The sequence below is a fragment of the Rhamphochromis longiceps genome, linkage group LG4 (genome assembly GCF_057381845.1).
Source record: "Rhamphochromis longiceps isolate RC_006_pf linkage group LG4, R_longiceps_female_GT1.1, whole genome shotgun sequence".
Classification (NCBI taxonomy): domain Eukaryota; kingdom Metazoa; phylum Chordata; class Actinopteri; order Cichliformes; family Cichlidae; genus Rhamphochromis; species Rhamphochromis longiceps.
The window spans coordinates 26,036,338-26,055,555 of NC_140560.1; the positions used below are offsets into that span (position 1 = coordinate 26,036,338).

Genomic DNA, 19,218 nt, shown 5'->3' on the forward strand with positions numbered 1-19,218 from the left:
AGTTATGGTGTGTGATAAAGAGAAAAATGAGAAGTTACAGCTTTCAAACTGTTTTAATGTGGGGGAGAGTTATTGTTAAACCAGAAGTCTTCTAGTTTATCTTATTTCACTCATAGATACAGTACACATAGTGCATTTCCTCTACATACACTTAGCTCAAGCCTCTTCTGCCAGATCAGTTAAAAACCTGAGGAGATGCTCCCCCAACTGTTTTCTTTTCACAACATTTCTCTGCAGTATGCAGAAATTTTTATGCACTAGTTCAATCAAGCAGAACTGCATAAACATTTGCCATTATACTTGCCCTTATATGTAGTGAACAGCTAAATTGATCTCAAACTGGGCAAAGTTATGTATTTTGGGGAGCGGTGACATGGCTAAATGGTCATCTTGCATCCAGTAGCTTCACAGCCACCCTACTCCAGTCTGCTAACACTATAAAGTTTAAATTGAACGTTTGAGAATGAGAGCAAAAAGCCAGATGATTTTAATTAACGTCAAACGACAGAAACGAGAACAACCGAGAATACCTAAAGAATGGGGTGGAGTGCAGCCCAGACAATATTGGATAAAAAATCATTTTCTGATGTTCCATTAGACAAGGATCAAAGATAGGTTAACTGGTGATTCTAAACGCACCGCAGGTGTGGATGTGAGAGTGTTATTATCTGTCTCTCTGCGTTGGCCTTGTGCTGGCAATCTGTCCAATGTGACCCTTTAGCCCAGTATGAGCTGCGATCCTAAGTGGGATAAGAGGTAGGGCTGGGCGATATGACCCAAAATTCATATCTCGATATTTTTTAGCTGGATGGCGATATAAGATATATATCTCGATTTTTTTTTTTAAGCCATAAAGTAAGAACAAAAAGAGAGTTCTTAGTCAAAGCTGTGTCCCAGATGTCACACAGGCACTTTTATTAACATACAGCACAGATGTACATGAAAAATTACTCAAAATTAAATTATGAGAATTCATTAAATAATAATGCTCCATAAATAAAAGAAAACAAGGTTGTTTTTGTGCTAAACAAAGAGCTCACAATTGTGCAGTCAAAATGTAAACTAAAAGACGCTGAGCGTAATAACAAAGACAGATTTCACAGCTGCTCTGTTCCCAAGTTTTACTGTGTGACTGATAGCCTGGAGTTTGAAATCCGCTTCATAACCACCTCTCTTACAGGTGCCATTTATGGTCCTTATACACACACAATACGGTAATATTACGTTGATGCACAGTACGTATCACTCCGCGAAGCTCCTCGGTAGCCGTAATGCGCCGACAATCTATCAAGCGGTGCAGCTCCGTAGCTTACCAAAGTCGTACTCAAACATTTTTGACAGATTGCTGAGCGCCGTGTACCACATAAAATCGGTTCGCGGCCATCAAGCACAACCAGAATTCATACATAAGGCGCGCTATCAACTTTTGAGAGAATGAAAGGATTTTAGGGTTAGCGCTGTTAGCTCGTTAGCATGTTTAGCTCGTTAGCACGTTGACGCCGTCCAGCCCCACGCATGGGGCGATGCGCAGTAACTCGTTAACGGAGATTTGCCGTGTCCGTCTTGTCGCTGCCTGCACGTGAAGCGATGGGGGAGGAGGGGGAGTTGTCTTCAGTGAAGGCGAGGCGGAGTAACGTTGCGTAGAGACAAAAGTGGACGAAAGAGAGGCAAACTTGCGGCTCCACAACTATAATTATAACGTAACATAGACTATATCGATATAAAGGATATTGTCACATCTTATATCTCGTATAAAAATATATCGATATGTTTTAAAAACTCGATATATCGCCCAGCTCTAATAAGAGGTTCAGAAAATGGATAGAAAAAAGGAAATCACCTCCATTATTAAAGAAAATATGATTTTTTCTCCTTTATATCCACCTGGCAGTTGCTTAAAAAAGCTCACTTCATACAACTCCAAATGAAAAGGAAGAGTAGTACAGCATGAAATGTTAATAAAACAGAATGTGATGATTTCTAAATCAGAAAAACCCATAATTTACAACAGAAAACAGAACTCATATAAAATGTTTTAACTGAGACATATTACTGTTTTATCAATGATATTAGCTTCAAGTAATTAGATTAACTGGCAACAGTTTCACGGAAGTAAAGATGGGCTGAGGTTCAGCAGTTTACCCAATTCAAAACACTTTGAGAAATCACTGTCTTTGAACACAATTCAACGTGTCATCCACAAATGCAGGTTAGAGCTCTGTCACACAAAGAAGAAGCCATATGTGAGCATGATCCAGAAACACCATCTTCTCTGAGCCAAAGCTCGTGTAAATGGACTGAGGCAACGTGGAAAACTGTTCTGTGGTCAGGTAAATTGAAATTTGAAATTATTTTTTGAAAAACATGGACACTGTAACCTCTGGACAAAAGACAAGAATGAACATATGGCTTGTTAGTGGCACTCAATTCAAACCACGGGCTGCTGTTACAAGAAGATGGGATACTATAGAGTGTCTGTCCATGTTCTCAGCCATCCAGGTCACAGTAATGTAAGGAGCTTGGAAAGAAAAACAACTAGACTTCTTTAAGTTACTTGAAGATGTTTCACCTCTTATCTGAGAAGCTTCTTCAGTTTGGGTCACAGGTATGTGGCTCATGTGATGAGGCACATGATCAATAGTGGGTCAGCAACACTCCCACAAGGCTTAAATACCAAGGGAGTTTAAGTTTACTCTCATCATAAAAAGCCATATTCTCTCATCAGCTGGTGGGACAGATCGTCGGAAAAAAGCAAAGGCAGAAATAACTTTCAAATATTTGTAAAGGACGCCAGGACATGCAGTTAAATATGGAACATTGTGGTTTCAGAGAACAGCGTGGAGAGACAGACTTGCGTCACTACATACCTTGTGAAGTACGAAAGCGAATAGTCATGTCATTGGGTAGAATGACTTGTGTCCTTTAGTAATTATCAGCCATTTATGCATACCTTTCTCCTGAGGTAAAACCTGGGGTGCATATTTCTGCTTATTTGCATTACAGAAGGTACTAATGAGTGGACACTGACCGATGTCAGCTCATCAACCACAAGTTCAATACACAAGATCAATGCACAAGATCAAAGGGTTTGTTAACTCAATACAGTCTTTGCTGTTGTCAGAGAAAAATGTGTGGACGTGTAATAATTCTGACTAACATCCTTATTGGAACTGTAAAAGAAACGAAGGGCAAAGCTCACCTTTAAGCAGTTTGGCAATGTCACGCCTTCAAATCCCTCTGAAAACACCAGTCCCGTATAAATTTATCTTTGCCAATTTTTACTGATTTATTTAATACTTAAATCTTAAAACATGCAATGCTAGGCACTAAAACGATGACATCATTTCCCCTTTGACAAATGAACAAAGATATTCTCTACTCTTGCTCTCCGAAAATATCTAATAAGGCAAACGCAAATGAGTATTGTATAATACTAGAAAGGATATGAAGAATCATTTTAAAGAATGCACAACACTGCTTATTGATAAATGCTTATTACACCTTGGTATATAATAGCATCAATAAAAGGCTTAATATGTTCCTGGGTCTTTCAAGTACATTTTCTTGGTACATTAATTATTAAGTATTTAAACTGGCTAACCTATTTATATATTTATTATTAAAGATTTAATAAATTATCCTCGAGGTTTCCTTTGTGTCAGTGCGTCAAGGCAGTCTGAGTGGCCCCATGCTGGCACCCTGTGTCTTTAAGGACCCATGTAAAGAGGGCGTGTTCAAGCGCACTACCGCAGCAGGCGTTGTAGTGAGTTCATGCGCTTCAGAGTAGCAGCAGCGTTTGTAAGGATGTTGTGACAGCAGCTGTAATATTTCTCTAAAAAAAACCCGCCACACTCACGGGTCCATGATCCGCGTTGTTTGGAGCAGAAAGAACTAATCTGAGCGCCTCACAGCTTGTTTCGTTTGATGAATGCACCCCCATTGTTGGTCTGCTGGGGGCCTAAAAGTGGAGCAGCACCCGGCTTTTATGAATGGGGATGCTCGGTAAGCGTGTGTACTTTAATATTTGTACTTGCACTTAACATAAAACTGATCTTCTGGGTTGTGTGTGCACTTCAAGGACGCGTTTTAAACCGACATTTTATCGGCCCGTTCACCTGCGCGCACGGGGCTGCTCATGCTTCTAGTCCGCTGGCCTATTATTGTTCTCCTGCTATTGACCCACCCAGAATCAGCGCTTTATTGTATATGATCGAATCTCGCTGATCGGCAGTGAGCGCAAGAGTGAATCAAATGCTGCGGAATTAGCGCTTATTTCTTTGTGTGTCTGTTGTCGAAAGAAACGAGCCATTTTGTCCTCTCAGAAACAAATTGAGTTTGTGTTTTTTGTTTGTTAGTTTATTTGGGGATGTTTTCAGGTTTAAGCGGATACACCATGTTTCCTTTTGTTTTAACCCCTGACTTTACTACAAACGACAACTCCCATAGGCCTGACTTTTAGAACACATGATAAACTTCAAAAATTCTCATAATTAGGCCAGTAACGTGTTTGATGGCTGTGCGTATTGGGGGTCCTTCATATTTTCTTAAAACACTTTGACTTGCTTCTGGGAACTAATTCTAGAGTGAGTGGAAGGTGATAGAAGGGCGTGATTTGGCACATTTCCTCGAAGTTGGAGGTGGCTTTGATTTGATCAGATAAGGCTGGGAAAGAAAGATACGTTATACAGTTTCTGCCTCCTTGGAGTGCACATTCACTTTGTCCAGGTCTTTGTACAGTTTTCCTGGTAAGGCTGGCACTTGATGAGGTCACTGACTGGTAGTGTGAGGTAATGGGCCTCAGGTCAGCGGGCTATCTCTCCATCACCCTGCACTGATAAGAACTTACAGCAATTGTCTGAAGAGGTGATGTTATCAGAGGTCTGTGCTTGTGAGGACGTTACGGTGGCTTTTAGGAAATTTGACCTGCCTTTTTCAAAATGTGCAAGGGCCTTTTATGAGATGTGAGGTTGTCTTGAAGTGGTGTGATGGATTCAGGTTGATGACACTACAAGCATGCAAGCATAGTTGACCAGATTTACATGTTTTAGGCTTTCTTTAGCCTATTTACTTTGTATTTTATACAAAGTGACAGGATTTTAAACCAGCCCGCACAAGCACCACAAGCACAAGTTGTTTCTTCTTCTTCTTCTTCTTCTTCTTCTTCTTCTTCTTCTTCTTCTTCTTCTTCTTCTTCTTCTTCTTCATCATCATCATCATCATCATCATCATCATCATCATCATCATCATCATCATCATCATCATCATCATCATCATCATCATCACCACCACCACCACCACAAAGTTGGTGTCTAATTGCCTGCAGGAGGTGGTTAGTGCCCGAAGGTGAAAGTTATCCTTCCCTCTTGTGTTGTTGGACACTGTGCCAAGCACCCTGTTATTATGCAAGGCACAGTGTAGACAGGATTTGTTGGCTCGTATCCTGGGAAGAGCAACCTGCTAATAAGTTTGTTTACAAGAGCAAGCAAAGTTGCTCACTTTTAATGTGGATATTCCAAAATACATCTGCGGTAATGCTGAAGGGAAACTCAGTTATTTGTGGCTACTGGCTAAATAGTCCTGCACCCATGTTTGCAGTTTGTGTGCTCATTTGAGGCTGTGTGTGTCCTGTCCAGCCCCTTCACATTCCAGGAAATACCAGTATAAACTGTTTTTTTTTTTTTTTGTGTTTTCTTTTCTTTTCCCAGAATTCCTCTGAGGATGGTAGTAGGGAATATCTGGGTTACTTTGGAGAAGAGCCTTGGATTTGAACTTGTCTTTCAACACTTACACAGTAAAGATGTATTTTAGCCAGTTTGGCTTCTGACATATGTCAACTGTCATTAGTTTTCTGCCACTTACCTTTTTATTACCTTGTCCAAATATCAAATACTGAGAGTTTATCATATGACAGTGTGTGAATGCTGTGTCTGTTTGGGGTTTTTTGCCTTTTGTTTGGCTGCATTGTGTTCTTGGCCTATCCTGCATGCTGCTTTGTTGCACTGTATGCTGGGGCCTGTTAGCAAGAGGTAAATGTTTGTTCTGTTTCCTTGTTACTGGATGCACGTATTGCATGGAGTTGCTGTCATTGTACCAAAAGACAATGACAGGGACTTCTGTTTAAACTCCAAATGCTTTCAGAGATGTCCTCTTTCACTCTATTTGATTTGTTGTTTAGCATTTGTGTGACATTCATTGTCCATTACAATTGTGCCATAGATACACAAGCATATTTATTTTATTTAAAATAAGAAATAAAAAAAAATAAACAGAGTTCGTCCATGTCCCACCAGCCTGTGCTTTCCTTTGCTTGTCTGACCTCATAGTTATGGCACTGCAGCACTTTCAAACAGGAGTCTCCAAATCCTATTGCTTTTCTGATTTCTAAAATGTTTTCTGGTTTTCTTTCCATCAAGGAGAACAGATTTCTTCCCAAATGGTTCAAAATAGAACCTCATTCATCTTCTGCAGCTCTTAAAACACCAACCACACAGACAGCTGGGCCTGAGGCCAGAGCTGTCAACAGCTGTTGTGACTCAGCTACCTGGTGTTGTAAAGATCCGGTTGTGATCGTTTTCGAAAACGATTAAAGTCACCTGGACCTGACGCTCTCCATGTACTGATACATATTGCATTTGGAGTCTGCTTTTACACACACAATGTCCTACAGGCTTATTAAAACAGGGTGTCGATGGAGATATGATCTGTTTGTTTGACTAGCTTGTCTGTAACACAGTATTATGGAGAAAAGCCTTGTTTACGTTATGAGTGATCAGGAAGGGCAGGCTGAGAAGATTTCCGGAGGGATGGGAGGGTTTACTGCCTAATTTTCTCCCTGCCCTTCCTGTGGATGTACCCTCCAACACGTGTCTTCATTAAACGGCTCCATCATGTGCAGCTATGTATGTCCAGCCTGTCCTTTTGGGAAGTTCTTGGCTAATTGCTTGTTTTGAAGAGACTGGTTTTCAGTGATGTGTCTCAGTGGTAATTAAGTTATGCTTTTGCAACTGTGTGCATCCACATTTTAAGAATGCTCAAATGTCTTCGTGCATACAGAAGGGGACAGTTGTTAATGACTTAAGACTGGTCGTTGATCTTGCAGATCCAGCTGGAACAGGATGGAAAAAGTTGGAAAGGTATTAGCTTAATGTTAAGTGTCTGAAGGTTCTCAGCCTGTCCTTTTGGGATGTTCTTGGCTTAATGTTAAGTGGTTGCCTCTGGCATGCTCACTCGTTGATATTGCCAGCGTGAACCTGCTTTCCGTCAATTCCCTGTAATTATTCCGAGACACTCTAAATGCCTCTAAATGCATGTTGTGCCTCCCACCCTCTGTTTGTATTTAGATAGCATGCCCAGTACACAAATGACGTTGGTGTCCAGCCATATTGGCTCCATTTTCAGTAGCGTAATAGTAACTTTTTATTCTGATCAGAGATGATAGCAGAGCTGGGATGGATAACATTGTTTGTCTATAAAAAGGCATTGTAGATCCATGAAAATAATGTTTATCAGCCTTGTTTAACCCAAAGAATACTTTTCATTCTTGAAGCGCAATGCAGCATTATTGTTTGCCATCCACTGATTGTGCCTGTAATAGAAGCTGTCAGTTTGATCACAGCAGAGGACGGAGAGAAAGAGATGCTGTGTCATGTCTGGAGGCTGTGTTGGCTGTAAATGTAAAAGAGACAAGTCATCCCCTCTTGGGTATCTGAGTTCAGCTGGTGCACGTCGAGCACACCTGTTTTCTGCCACAAACCCTTTCAGTGACTGCCGAGGTGTCACCTTCTGTCCTGGTCTTCATCACTTTTCTTCCTTCCAGCTGGATGATTTGCTTTACTTGTAAATAGCTCCAACTTGAATAGTCTGCATGGTGAATACAGTGGCATTTTCAATTTTAAAGTGTTGCTTCGTGAATGTTGGTAGAGTTCCACGCTAGCCGCTTTCACCTCTTATGTTGAGAAAACGCCTACTAGCTTTGTCGTAAAATGAACAAATGTGTGTAAATAAGCAAAAACAAAACAGTTGTGCAGGAAACTGGCACACACTGGTGTCTGTCATGCAAACAGACCTAAGCCACAAGTCTGCAACCTAGCTAGCACATTCCCCACATGTCAAATATGAATATTTGTGGTAGAGCGTAACCCACTTCAGGCTAGTTTTAGTGATCATGGATTGTATATTGATCTGTCACCTCACTATATATCCTGATATTTCAAGAAAATTTGTGAGGATATTTATGATGATAAAGAAAAAAAGTATACATATAAATAAAAGATGTTTTCCATCCAATATTTTTCAATGGCACTACTGTCACACTTCCTAATTTTCAATCGAAACAAGGTGCCAGCAATGACAGCATCATTAGCATGCAACAGTCATGACACAGCATAAATTAAATATAAGCTAAACTTCTAAGTAAAAGTATAAAATAGCTGCTTAAAACTTTAGTATAACAAAACCTAAAGTCCATTGACCCAGAGCCTGCATAATATTGTCACATGAAAAAAAAAAAAATGAATAGATATTTTCTACCTCTTGCTAAAAGCCCTGCTTTTCCATCATGTTACCGCATAATTTAATCCATCCAAGTAATTTCCATTCATCATTTGCTCTTCCTGTCGTACGGCGCGCAACCAGCGAGTGCTAGCGATGCTTGATTGATTAGTTTGTTTATTTTTGCACATCGCCAGCTACTAGTATCTCCTCCTCCTGTGCCGTCCTAGTCTGTAACTCGTTTGTTGTTTCCACCTTTAGCAGGAAGAGTTTTCTCACATATTTTGCAAAGTGCTGCACTTTGCTGGAGGTTTTTGAGGTCGTTCTCTTTTTAGGTAACAAAATGTCATCGATTTGTAGCTCTTGTTCCCAAACGTGCTTCTCCTTGTTGTGCACATTAGGAAACGTAAACATATGATATTGCACTATATGACACTTTTATTTTATTTTTTACATGTACTGAATGATGTCATGACGAAGGTCTTTATCAATACAAAACAAAAGCTGTAAAACTTGTGAAAATACAATTAAGTCCAAAATCTATGCATTTATTCAGTTTGCAAAGCCTTCCAGTGGGCGGATTCTGGCCCGTGAGCTTTGTTCGGTTTACACGATGGTTTATCAATGCAATGTTATATTTTTAACACTCTTAAAAGTTCTTGTCAGTTTGTTCTTGCTGCTTCTCTCAAATATTCCCCTCACTGTCTATCTAAGGATAGAAACGGATTTGGTACTCAGCAACATGAATACCAATTCCAAAACCTACAGGCACTTTTATTAGCAGGAAGGCTCTAAAAACCTCTTGTTCTTTGATCCCTACAGAACGGTGTGCCCCACTGGGTGAGGTGTGACACTAACACAGCATATCTCCTAACAGCAGCTTGTGAGGTATTTGTGGTCACAGAAAAAAGAACAAAAAACCCCCCAGAAACAATTTTTTCTTCTGGTCCCTGTGTTATTTTTCAGACGAATTGAATGGTTGAGATGTTTTGTTAAACTCTCTGTGATTATTGATGTCTCTACATTCATCATTTTCTGGAAAATGGGTTGTCTTGGGGTGTGCGATTTCCTGATTTGACTGCATGTCCATTTGGGGCTGTCGTGCACTGAAGTTTCCCGGAGTGCTTGGTGATGTGCCCAATTGTCCTGTTTTGTTCAGCCATTGATGTTTTTCTTTAAATATATAAACAAACAAACAAAACATATCAGGGCTTATTTAGTGTGATCGTGTCTGTTCTGAAATGTTTTAGCTTCCGTGCTATATAGGATCTGCATGGTGAAATGGGTGGCAGGGTGTAAACGTACCAAAGATACCCTCTCGGTCAACACGTCTGAAGCTGCAACACCACAAGCGAATGGCACGTCTAGTTGATTGCCCCAAATGGGCGATTTAAGCAACGGCTAAATTTGGCTTTAGCGTAAGAAAAAGGGCTTTATTTGTAATTTCTCATTAGAGCAGTGTGTTTTCTCATTGCTGTATTTATCTCAGAGGGCATCATCAGCTTGATGTCTGTTGTCCCCCGTTTGTTTGATTGAGAGATAATGTGATTTCCACTGTTTGTCCTTTGGCTGCTCCTTCCTAAATGAGATATTCAGGCCCACTAACTGAGCTGCATGGCAGATACCTATCTACTGGAGGCCATTTGTCTGCGTAATTAGTAGAGTATGTGTGTGAGAGTCTGTGCTAGCCTGTTACTGAGCAACTGTGTACCTCTTGGTGGTGTCGCACTTAAACATTTGGGAATAAATTAGGGTTTTCACAAGCAATCAGAATATTTACAGATTGCTTGATAATTGGAGTATTTTTCAAGCAGAGCAGTTTTCACCCCTTTTTTTTTTAATTTTTTTTTTTAAATTTCCACACAGATTTAGGGTGCATCATGTGGCTTTTCCTCCCCCTAATGTCAGTTCACCCTCTGGTCATTCGATTGTCCGTCCAGGTCAGTGACTTCAAATGATGTGCACAGCGAGTCTGAACCCCTCCCGTCTTCCAGACAGCAGAATGCACAGAGCACAAAGAAGGCGCATCAATACTTAGTTCCGGAAATGGCCCATAAGTCATGGTTGAGACTCGGTTTATGTGTCTGCAAGTGATCTCTTGTGTTTCGGTATTGATTGGCTTGGTGCGAGAATATTGACAAGAAGTGAGAAGTTATGCTCGTCTAAGGTTTGCTGTAAAAACTTACTGAATGCGGGTTAATTATCTCAGTGAATTTTGACTCGTAGGTTAAACTCGTAGCTATTTTTCTTTCCCCACTTCCTCCAGTGTGGCATTTGTTTATAGCTGTAAGAAATGACTGCAGGTTTAGTGAGGTTACGGTTTCATTTAGCGCGCTCCTTTTTGACCTCTTTAGTAGAAGTAAAACAGCAGATTTTTTTCTTTTCTTTTGCTCTTTTTTTCCTGACTGAGAGATTTCCTTTTTTTTTTTTTTTTTTTTCCCCCTCCAGGTTTAGAACTACTCCATAGCCTAAATACATCTGGCAAAATGGGTTATAATACCGCTTATAAAAAAGAACAACATGAGATGACTGAAGAAGTGGAGTAGCACTCACAACTGTTTGGAAACATTCCAATGTACTCGTGGTTACTGCAGTATGTGTGCGTGCATGTACTGCTGCTTTTACCGAGCAGCTCACAAACACCACATCAAGGCAGGTCAGTCAACCTCATAATCTATACACATCAGTTTAGACAGCTCTAGCTTTCAAGAAGCTGTACTGTCAAACTGAAAAAATGCAGATGTGCTTCATTTGCTGTTCATCCCCGTTCCTGTCCCGCATTTTAGTGGGCTCTGTTGCAGTTAGATCATGAGTGTTGTGAAAGTTTGTTTATAAAGTCAATCCTCCCCCCTTCACCCCTGGTGCTGCGATCCAGCGGTTCCCACGCTAACTGCTGCCTTCTCAGGCCCTTTTCCACTCTCCATCTATATCTGCCACTCCCCCACCCCCTACTCGTGCGTGCATGCACTTCCGCAAATATGACAAAGCCATAAATATAGAAGGTCTTGGGTTGGATGTAAATGTGGAACTGCAGCGGTTTTTGTTTTTTGTTTTTTCTGGTACGATGTGGTTTGGAGCTGACAATGAGAAGTCTGTCTGGTGGTCTATAGCAAGTTTCTGTATCCATATCCCTGCGATGGGCACCATAGAGCTTTTCAGCTTGATCCTGGCCTAGAGGGTGATATAGAGGAGTGGGAGGGAGGTTTTCACCATCTCCGCTTTTTTGATCCAGTAGTTGTTTTGTTTTTTTCTTTCCTGTGTTTGTGCCACCCAGGAGCAACTATTCAGGAAAGAAAAGGCTGTTATTTTGGCTGGGTGTGAATATTTGGCCTTCCCTGAAACAAATCAGAACAGGCAGCTACAAAAATAAACACATTTCAGCAAAAAGTGACTTTGTTTATGTATCTTGTTGAAATCATTTGGAGTTCATGGAACGTTTTGTCATCACAACTCGGCCTCTGGTTTATCGAGCTTGCTTGCTTTATTTATTTATTTATTTATTTATTTATTTTTTGTTGTTGTTTTTTTTTCTACAGCACCGGAATATTTCTGAGTTTTAATCGATTTCCATTTTGGCCAATAGAAAGTAATAACACAAGGTGAGTGAGCACAGGCTATGGCTGACAGAAGGCCATACGTTGCATTTGAAGCCTGGAGCCGCCCGTAGCCTCTGACAGGAAACGCTGTCGCTTGCACGAGGGAGGGTGTTTCTATGGAAACCGAAGCAGGTGAAGGCATTAACAGGAAGCGGAGAAGAGACTCAGCTGGCAAAGACAGGGGGTGGAGACCGAAGAATGAGGTCAATGCATGCAAAAGCCTGCCACTTTAAACAGCTAAAATCTCTTCCAGCATAAACAGAAGTGACTTAAATATGTTTTAAAGGGCTTTCTTACAAGAAAGCTAAAGTCAAGGTTAAGTGTTCCTCTTCCTGTTTTAGGTTAAGTAAACAAAGAAAACGGCACTATGAGCAAGCTAGAGAGACGCACGCTCAAGCCGGCGAGGTAAACCTTTTCTTCAGACATGCTTATGCACAACCACAGAGATTTTCCATCCACAAGTCAGCTGTGCATGTGTTTTTGATGTCTTTGTGTGGAAACCGCTTGCACTTCACTTTGTGGGCCACCATGAGAGTGCTCTTTTCATGTGTATTTTATATAATTGGACTGATGGTTAATGAGACACCCTGCTCCTGCCCTCCAGTGCATCACCTGAGGAAACAGCGGTGTCTGGCTGGCTGCCTGTGGCGGGGTTTCCTCTGTCTGAGCTCTCAGTAACGTAGAAACACAATTTTGTCAGCTGTCATAAACCTCCGGGGGCTTAAACAACACTGCCTAAGATGGGGAATACATTGTGATTTCTTTGTTGCAATAATCCAGCTCTATAGTTAGATGACAGGGGTATCATTGTTTTTGATGCATGTATAATTGTCCTTTTGTCAGTAGAAGATAGTTTTCGGTCTTGCAGTGAAGTATACTTTGCAAAAAAAAAAAGAAATCTGTGGCAGCTCTCAGTTATCTTGCCTTGATTCATGTTGGTCTGTGGTTGGTGTTTTCCTCTAAGTTATAGCGCTGTTTAAGTAAAATCCTGTGGTGGTCTACTTTTTTTTTTTTTTTTTTGGGTTTTTTCTGCAGCGTATTTTAGAGTTCATCTCACAGAGTTTGCTCGTCATTATAAACTCAATAATTGATAGCTTCAGCTCTTGCAATTAGTGGCAACATTTGGAATTCCTTCATATGTTTTTTTTTTTTTTTTTTTTTTTTTTTTTTTTTTTTTCTTCTTAGAATTAAAGGGCTGAATGTTGACTTTCTTGGCAACATAATTTAAAATCTATACTTTAGCTGGACCATATAGATTCTTTCTTTTTGCTTTCTGCTGGTTTTGAGTCAAGTTACAATTTATTGTTTGAAATCAATTTGTGTGAGTGGACACACTTTGAAGTTTTTTTTTTGTTTTGTTTTTTTGACTAAACAAACAATTTTGATTCGATTATGTCTGTTTCTAACTTATTGTGTGTTTTTCCAGGTTCCCTGGCTGATTGGATTTAAGGACCATCAATATTCATTCCAAGATTTCAAAGAAGGACTTTCCCAAAGATTCAGGTGATCTTTTTGCCACCCAGCTACCTCTTAGTGCACAACAATACCCCTGATCAGCCACCATGCCGATCTTAAAACAGCTAGTGTCGTCCTCCTCCCAGACAAAGCGTCGCTCCCGTATGGACCTGACCAGGGAGATGATCAGTGCTCCCCTGGGTGACTTTCGCCACACCATGCATGTAGGCCGCAGCGGTGATGCTTTTGGTGACACCTCCTTTCTCAGCACACGCTCAGGGGAACCCCCTCCCGAGTCCACATCCTTTCCTCGCTCTCCTCGGCCTGGACTCCTGTCACGCACCTTTAGGAGCAGCAAGCGCTCTCAGTCGGTGAACCGAGTGGACCAACAGAAAGATAGCGCCCTGGTGGTCCCCGGAGGATCACCCACCTATGTAAAAAATGCCATGTCCCTTCCCTTTCTCAATGATGAAGACGGAGGCGACAGCATGGTGGCAAAGAGTTTGTCTTCAAGTCCGCTGAAGCTCCACAGCGACTTGGATGGGAGAAGTGCGGTTGCAGCTACTCGCGCTTTAGAGCTGGAAGAGCAAAGTTTTGGTGAGCTGACTGAGCTCCCAGAGAGCTCAATTCAGTACGGAGGTGGAATGAAGCATGCAGTGTCGGTTATGTCTTTCCACGTTGACCTGGGTCCGTCCATGCTGGGTGAAATCCTGGGTGTGATGGAGAAGGAGGATGATGATCTTGGCTACGAGGAGGGCAAGAGCAGCGAGGGCTGCACCTCGCCACTGCTTGGCGCCCATGGTGAGGAAGAGGTTTATGTAGAGGGTGAAAAAGATGAGGAGCATGTGGAGGCAAATGAAGAAGCAGAAGAGCTGCAGCACCAGGCATCTATGCATCTAGCCAGCTCTGTTGATCTGAGGCAGGAGGACGGAGGGCCTTACACTCCAGAGTACACTCCTGAGATACGCCCCAAACACTTGCAGCACCTAGACAGCTGCTCCATGTCCAGTTCTGGGTCTGCTGCTCTGGATGAGAAACCCAGCAGCCTGATCTTTGCAGGAGATACAGATAGCGCCACCTTCAGTGCCCCACCAGAGGAGGAGAGCAACTTTTCCTCTTTCTTGGAGGATGAAGATGATGAGATTCATGTATGAGAGTCTGGTGGAAGAAAAAAAAAAATAAGAATAAGCTGTGGAAGTGGTTTATGCGCAACTGGCAAGTCCTTTGACAGTGTGGATTTGCAGTTAAATGGGAAGACGATACTGTAGTCAGGAACTGTGCGAATGGCCCTTTGAAGAAGATGGAGGGTTCCTCCTTTAAAGGGCTACAAAGAAAGAGTGACTGCTCCTTTAGGATGTGCCCAAACTCTGTCTGTCAGAGAGCCTTACCCTCCACTCCCTTTCTGTCAATCTGTGACTCCCTTTTGAACACCGAGGGAACTGACATGGAAGGGAACACACTTTCTGAATATGGAACATTCCAGAAGTAAACAGGGAGTAGTGGTTAGAAAGGAACTTTTGTAGGAAAAACACTTTCCACAAGTAAAACTCAGTTCAGCCTTTCTCTTTCCCTCTCTCTCCCCTCTCGCTTGATGTGTCACATGTGCTTTTTTCATTCGGTTCGCCTCTTTTCTTCACTCTGGCTGTGGGACGTCATGAGGCCTGAGCTAAACAGAAGGCCTCTGTCACAACAGGATCACTGGTGGGTGTCTTGTCACAATAAAGGGAGCTGTGGTTGTCACTGGTGTGTGAGGCCCTGCACTGAGCCTCTTTCATCTGAAGATATTATAGCAGTACCATAGATCTATCAGATTTCTTTCTCCCTTAGTATAACTTATGTATCTCAGGGTCTTTGTGACACTGTTTAAAGAGTACAATTTCCTGCTGTAAAGCTGGACCTCAAAGCCAACACCAAATTGTCTCCTTCACATAGACTCTGTGAATTGTAGAAAAGGAAGTAGAGCTAACGGAGATGCATTGGGCTGAACTAAATAGAAAGCAAGGTGTTACTACAGCAAACTGGAGGTGTGAGGAGTAGTGTAGCCCACTCTTAGTTGTCTTTTATATCTTTTCTGATGCAGTTTTCCTGATAATCTCCATTAATTAACACAAAGTGACTTTCCTTTAGTCGTGTCAAGTTCGAGTTGAAACCGAATAACCACTTCCTTCCTTTTTTTCGTTACATCCGAGCAACTGCAGCGGTGCAAGTGATCTGTGTAGAAGATTTTCATTACTCAAGGGGACTACCTATATGTGTAAACTATTTTCACCACTACGTACGAGTAGGGCTTTAGTGTATATGTGACGGATGAATTACGTGTACCAGGAGGCACAAGTAAATCAGACACTACTAGTATTTGGTGTTAAATACCTGCTGTTTTCTCTACCTTTGTTAGAAAGAAATCTTTACTGTGTTTGTTATGTCTGGAGAGTGGATTTAAAAAAAAAAATTAAAAATAAAAATAAACGTTGGGGGGGGGGGGGGGGGGGAAGAAAAGAGACAGCCAGCAATGGATGCAAGAGCATTAAGAAAAGATTGCTATTTTTGTGCAAGTTGCATAGTCGTTGCAGCTCGACTGCCTTTCTTGCATCATTAAAAGCCATGGCCAGAAAGTATTGAGGCTTAGTTGGGCTGATTGACTTCACTGCCTTAACTGAAACTGACAGATGTGCCAAATTATGATTTTTTTTTTTTTTCTTCTTCTTTTCTCTCTCTTTGCTTTTGGGAGAGTCTGCCACTTACATTTCACTTCCTTCTCTCTACCAGTATTCACGGTGTAAGTTTCAGCATGCAAATTAAGATAAGTGCTATAAGGTGTGATGTCCTGAAACTGAAGAGGTTGCATAACTGGATGTATATCACTCATGCACTACAAAATACACGCAAGTAAATCCAACTGTTAATTGGGTGCGAATGAGAAGTTGTTTGTGTTTTCTGTGTGATATTACACCATATTTTTGTCCCCACTGTATATTTACAGCCTCTTTTCTGTACTGCTCAAAATAACCTATATTTTTCAATAAAAGCTTGAATACTTTCACTGTTTCATATTTGATTGTTTGTTTTTATGTGAGTACATCAAAAAGCAGCGTGTGTTAAGTGCTATCCACTCAGCAGCATTAACAAAGGAATTCCTTGAGTGCCTCGTGTTTCCTGCCATTCACCATCTCTCCAAGCAGAGGAAGGAAGGAAGCAATTCAGACCTTATTGGCCTTAGTTGTACACTTTTCTTAAATATACAATAAAAAAAGAGTTTTGAGTAAAGCAGTGCATGTGGAGGAGAAAAGCATCTTAACTTAAAGGCTTAGTTTAAAAAATGTTTTGGTTAGTTTTTTTTAAAGATCGTGCAGGAGTGAGAGGGGTGAAAGATGGATTCAGGGGGGAAAGTTTATCACCGAGGAGTGCTGCATTGACAAATAGCGAAGACGGGCAATTTCTCTTACCTTGGTGATTGGAGGATGGATGAGCTTTTTACTCACCTGAGACCGGGATCCTGCTCATCATCGCTGACTCAAAGCTGCTCTGTCACTTTTGATTTTAAAGGCAGTGCTTTGGCTTTTCCTGCCCTGGTGAGCCCCCTCGCAGCACGGGCAAAGTCTGGCGCGCTGTTTTGTTAACGCTTGCTGCAGACTGTTCAAGGTCTTATCCTGCATCCCTCTGCATTAAAACTGCATTCAGAAAGCAGCGCTCTGCTTCTCTTTGGTGTCTCATTTCGATTCTACTCTTTCATCTCCACTTCAGGGAATGTTTAATCTCTTTCCACTTTGAGTTTTTCATAGTCACATTATGCCAGTGTCCAATCTGCCAGAGGGCTAGAAAAAGTCATTATTCTTACACTTGTGGTAAAGCAGCCCATTTATATTGATTGTTGTGGTCAATACAAACCAGTAGTGGTATTGATCCTTCTTTTCTCTGCCTTTATAAAGTCATTATTCTTCTCTCAGATTGTTAGGATTTTTCTTTGAGAGAGACTAAATCTTCCCTGTGCACCACTTTGGCATTTGATTCTGAAAATCTCAATTTGAATTACTTCATATAACTGGGTTATATAAATGGGTGACAGTAAAGGGAAAATCGCATTGGAATGAAGTTTAGGGGTCACCAAGAACTACCTCAGTGTACCTTGCCACTGATTCCCCAAGACCCTGGAGCTCTACTGGACGTTGACGGATAATCGCTCATTTGACGTTTTCATGATGATGATAGTGACTCTATCTAGAGTCATTTCCAAAAAAGGAGTTGCAGTACACACCATCACATATGTTTAGCATAATTTTGATACTCATTGAGCCAGTAAGTAACTCTTTTATGGCTCGTGGATCAGAGCCTTTTTTTTTAAGCTTAAAATAGACAAATCACATTGGGATATAAATGTTCCATCATAGGTTAAAGGTGGATCTTTTTGAAGAGACCATTCTCTCACAGTGGACAGATGCACCTAAATGATGACAGGTTTAGGTCCGCACAGTATAATGGAGCCCCAGTTTCCCTTACTGTATGGGTCAAGGGCTCAGGTTTTTTTCCTTTAATTTGTTTCCCATCTGTTTTATTATTACGATACAGCTGCCTGCTGTAAGCCGAAAAGCTGTTATTTACTGCCATCTAATGGTTGTTCGAAACTCATGCAAAAATGGGTGTCAGGACAAGGGCTGGTTTGACTTTGAGGGTTGTAAATACCTGTGTGGCACTGTAAACCCAAGAACGTATTAGCTGATGTTGCTCTTGTTTTTAAAAATGCATTCAGAAACCAAAGTCCAAAAGGAAAACATTCAAATGAGTTTTCTTGTGGGTAATCTTTTGGACGTGAGCACAATTGTTTGTCCCACACTGGAGACTGCTGATTTGTTCAGGGGGCTCAAGCCACCTCCCTCCCCCATAGAAAATCATTGTAATTTGAGTCTTGCCTTGCAGCTGTTACCCTCTCTCAAGCGCCCATTATGCAGCTTTTCATCTGCTTCGGAGGCTGTCAAATGTCATTTCCCCTTCGCTTTCAACTTTCTTTGAAAGCTGTATTTTCTTACTTGGGCCACCAATGGGAGGCGCTCATTGCCTTTAGGTTTATTAGGTTAGGAGCCTCGGCCTGGACCCACAGCCCTTTTCCGCCAAATTCCATCAGCAGACTTGCAACTCTTCCAGGAGGCTGAAGGCATGCTGAAATTTGGAAAGTATTAAACAACCTGCTGGTGAAGGGGATTGAGGAAGGGAAGGTGGGGGGTGGCTAAAGGAGTAAGAGAGAGGGGAATCAAAAAAAAAATGGGGAGGTGGGGGAAAATAGGAACAGAATAAAAAATTGCTCATATACCGTCTTTTGCCTGTCTCTGCTACATTCCCCTCCCCCCAAAAAATCCAGACCACTCCCCAAGAAGCTACATATGCAACATTTTTTTTCATATCTGCAGCAGTATTTCGCAATTCCTTTTTTTTTTTTTTTTAAATGGGTCATAAACAAACAGCCGTTTCTCCAGTATAGCTGTACTGTGGTGTGTGTGTGTGTGTGTGTGTGAGAGAGTGTGTGTGGAGATGTTTGCTGGAACACAAGTGGAAGGCTAGTGCCAGGGCTGAAAAGCCCCAACTGTGTGTTTGTGGTTGGTAGCGAGAATGAAAAAAAAAAAAACTGGATGCTATCCAGACATCCTTTCCCATGCTTTGATACGAACATCTGTGAGCAAATATATAC

At 41.5% G+C, this 19,218-nt stretch overlaps 1 protein-coding gene across 1 annotated transcript; it reads left to right on the plus strand.

Moving 5' to 3' along the window:
- The first annotated feature begins 3,739 nt into the window (after positions 1 to 3,739).
- Positions 3,740 to 16,020, plus strand: cdc42ep4a (CDC42 effector protein (Rho GTPase binding) 4a). The gene is made up of 2 exons (XM_085404110.1): positions 3,740 to 4,002; positions 13,513 to 16,020. Exon 2 carries the CDS (start codon positions 13,649 to 13,651, stop codon positions 14,693 to 14,695), a length of 1,047 nt encoding a protein of 348 aa, XP_085260236.1. The 5' UTR covers positions 3,740 to 4,002; positions 13,513 to 13,648; the 3' UTR covers positions 14,696 to 16,020.
- Positions 16,021 to 19,218: the final 3,198 nt, after the last annotated feature.

What these genes read in the sequence shown, in the direction of transcription:
- cdc42ep4a (XM_085404110.1), top strand. Translation starts at nt 13,649, where the DNA reads ATGCCGATCTTAAAACAGCTAGTGTCGTCCTCCTCCCAGACAAAGCGT.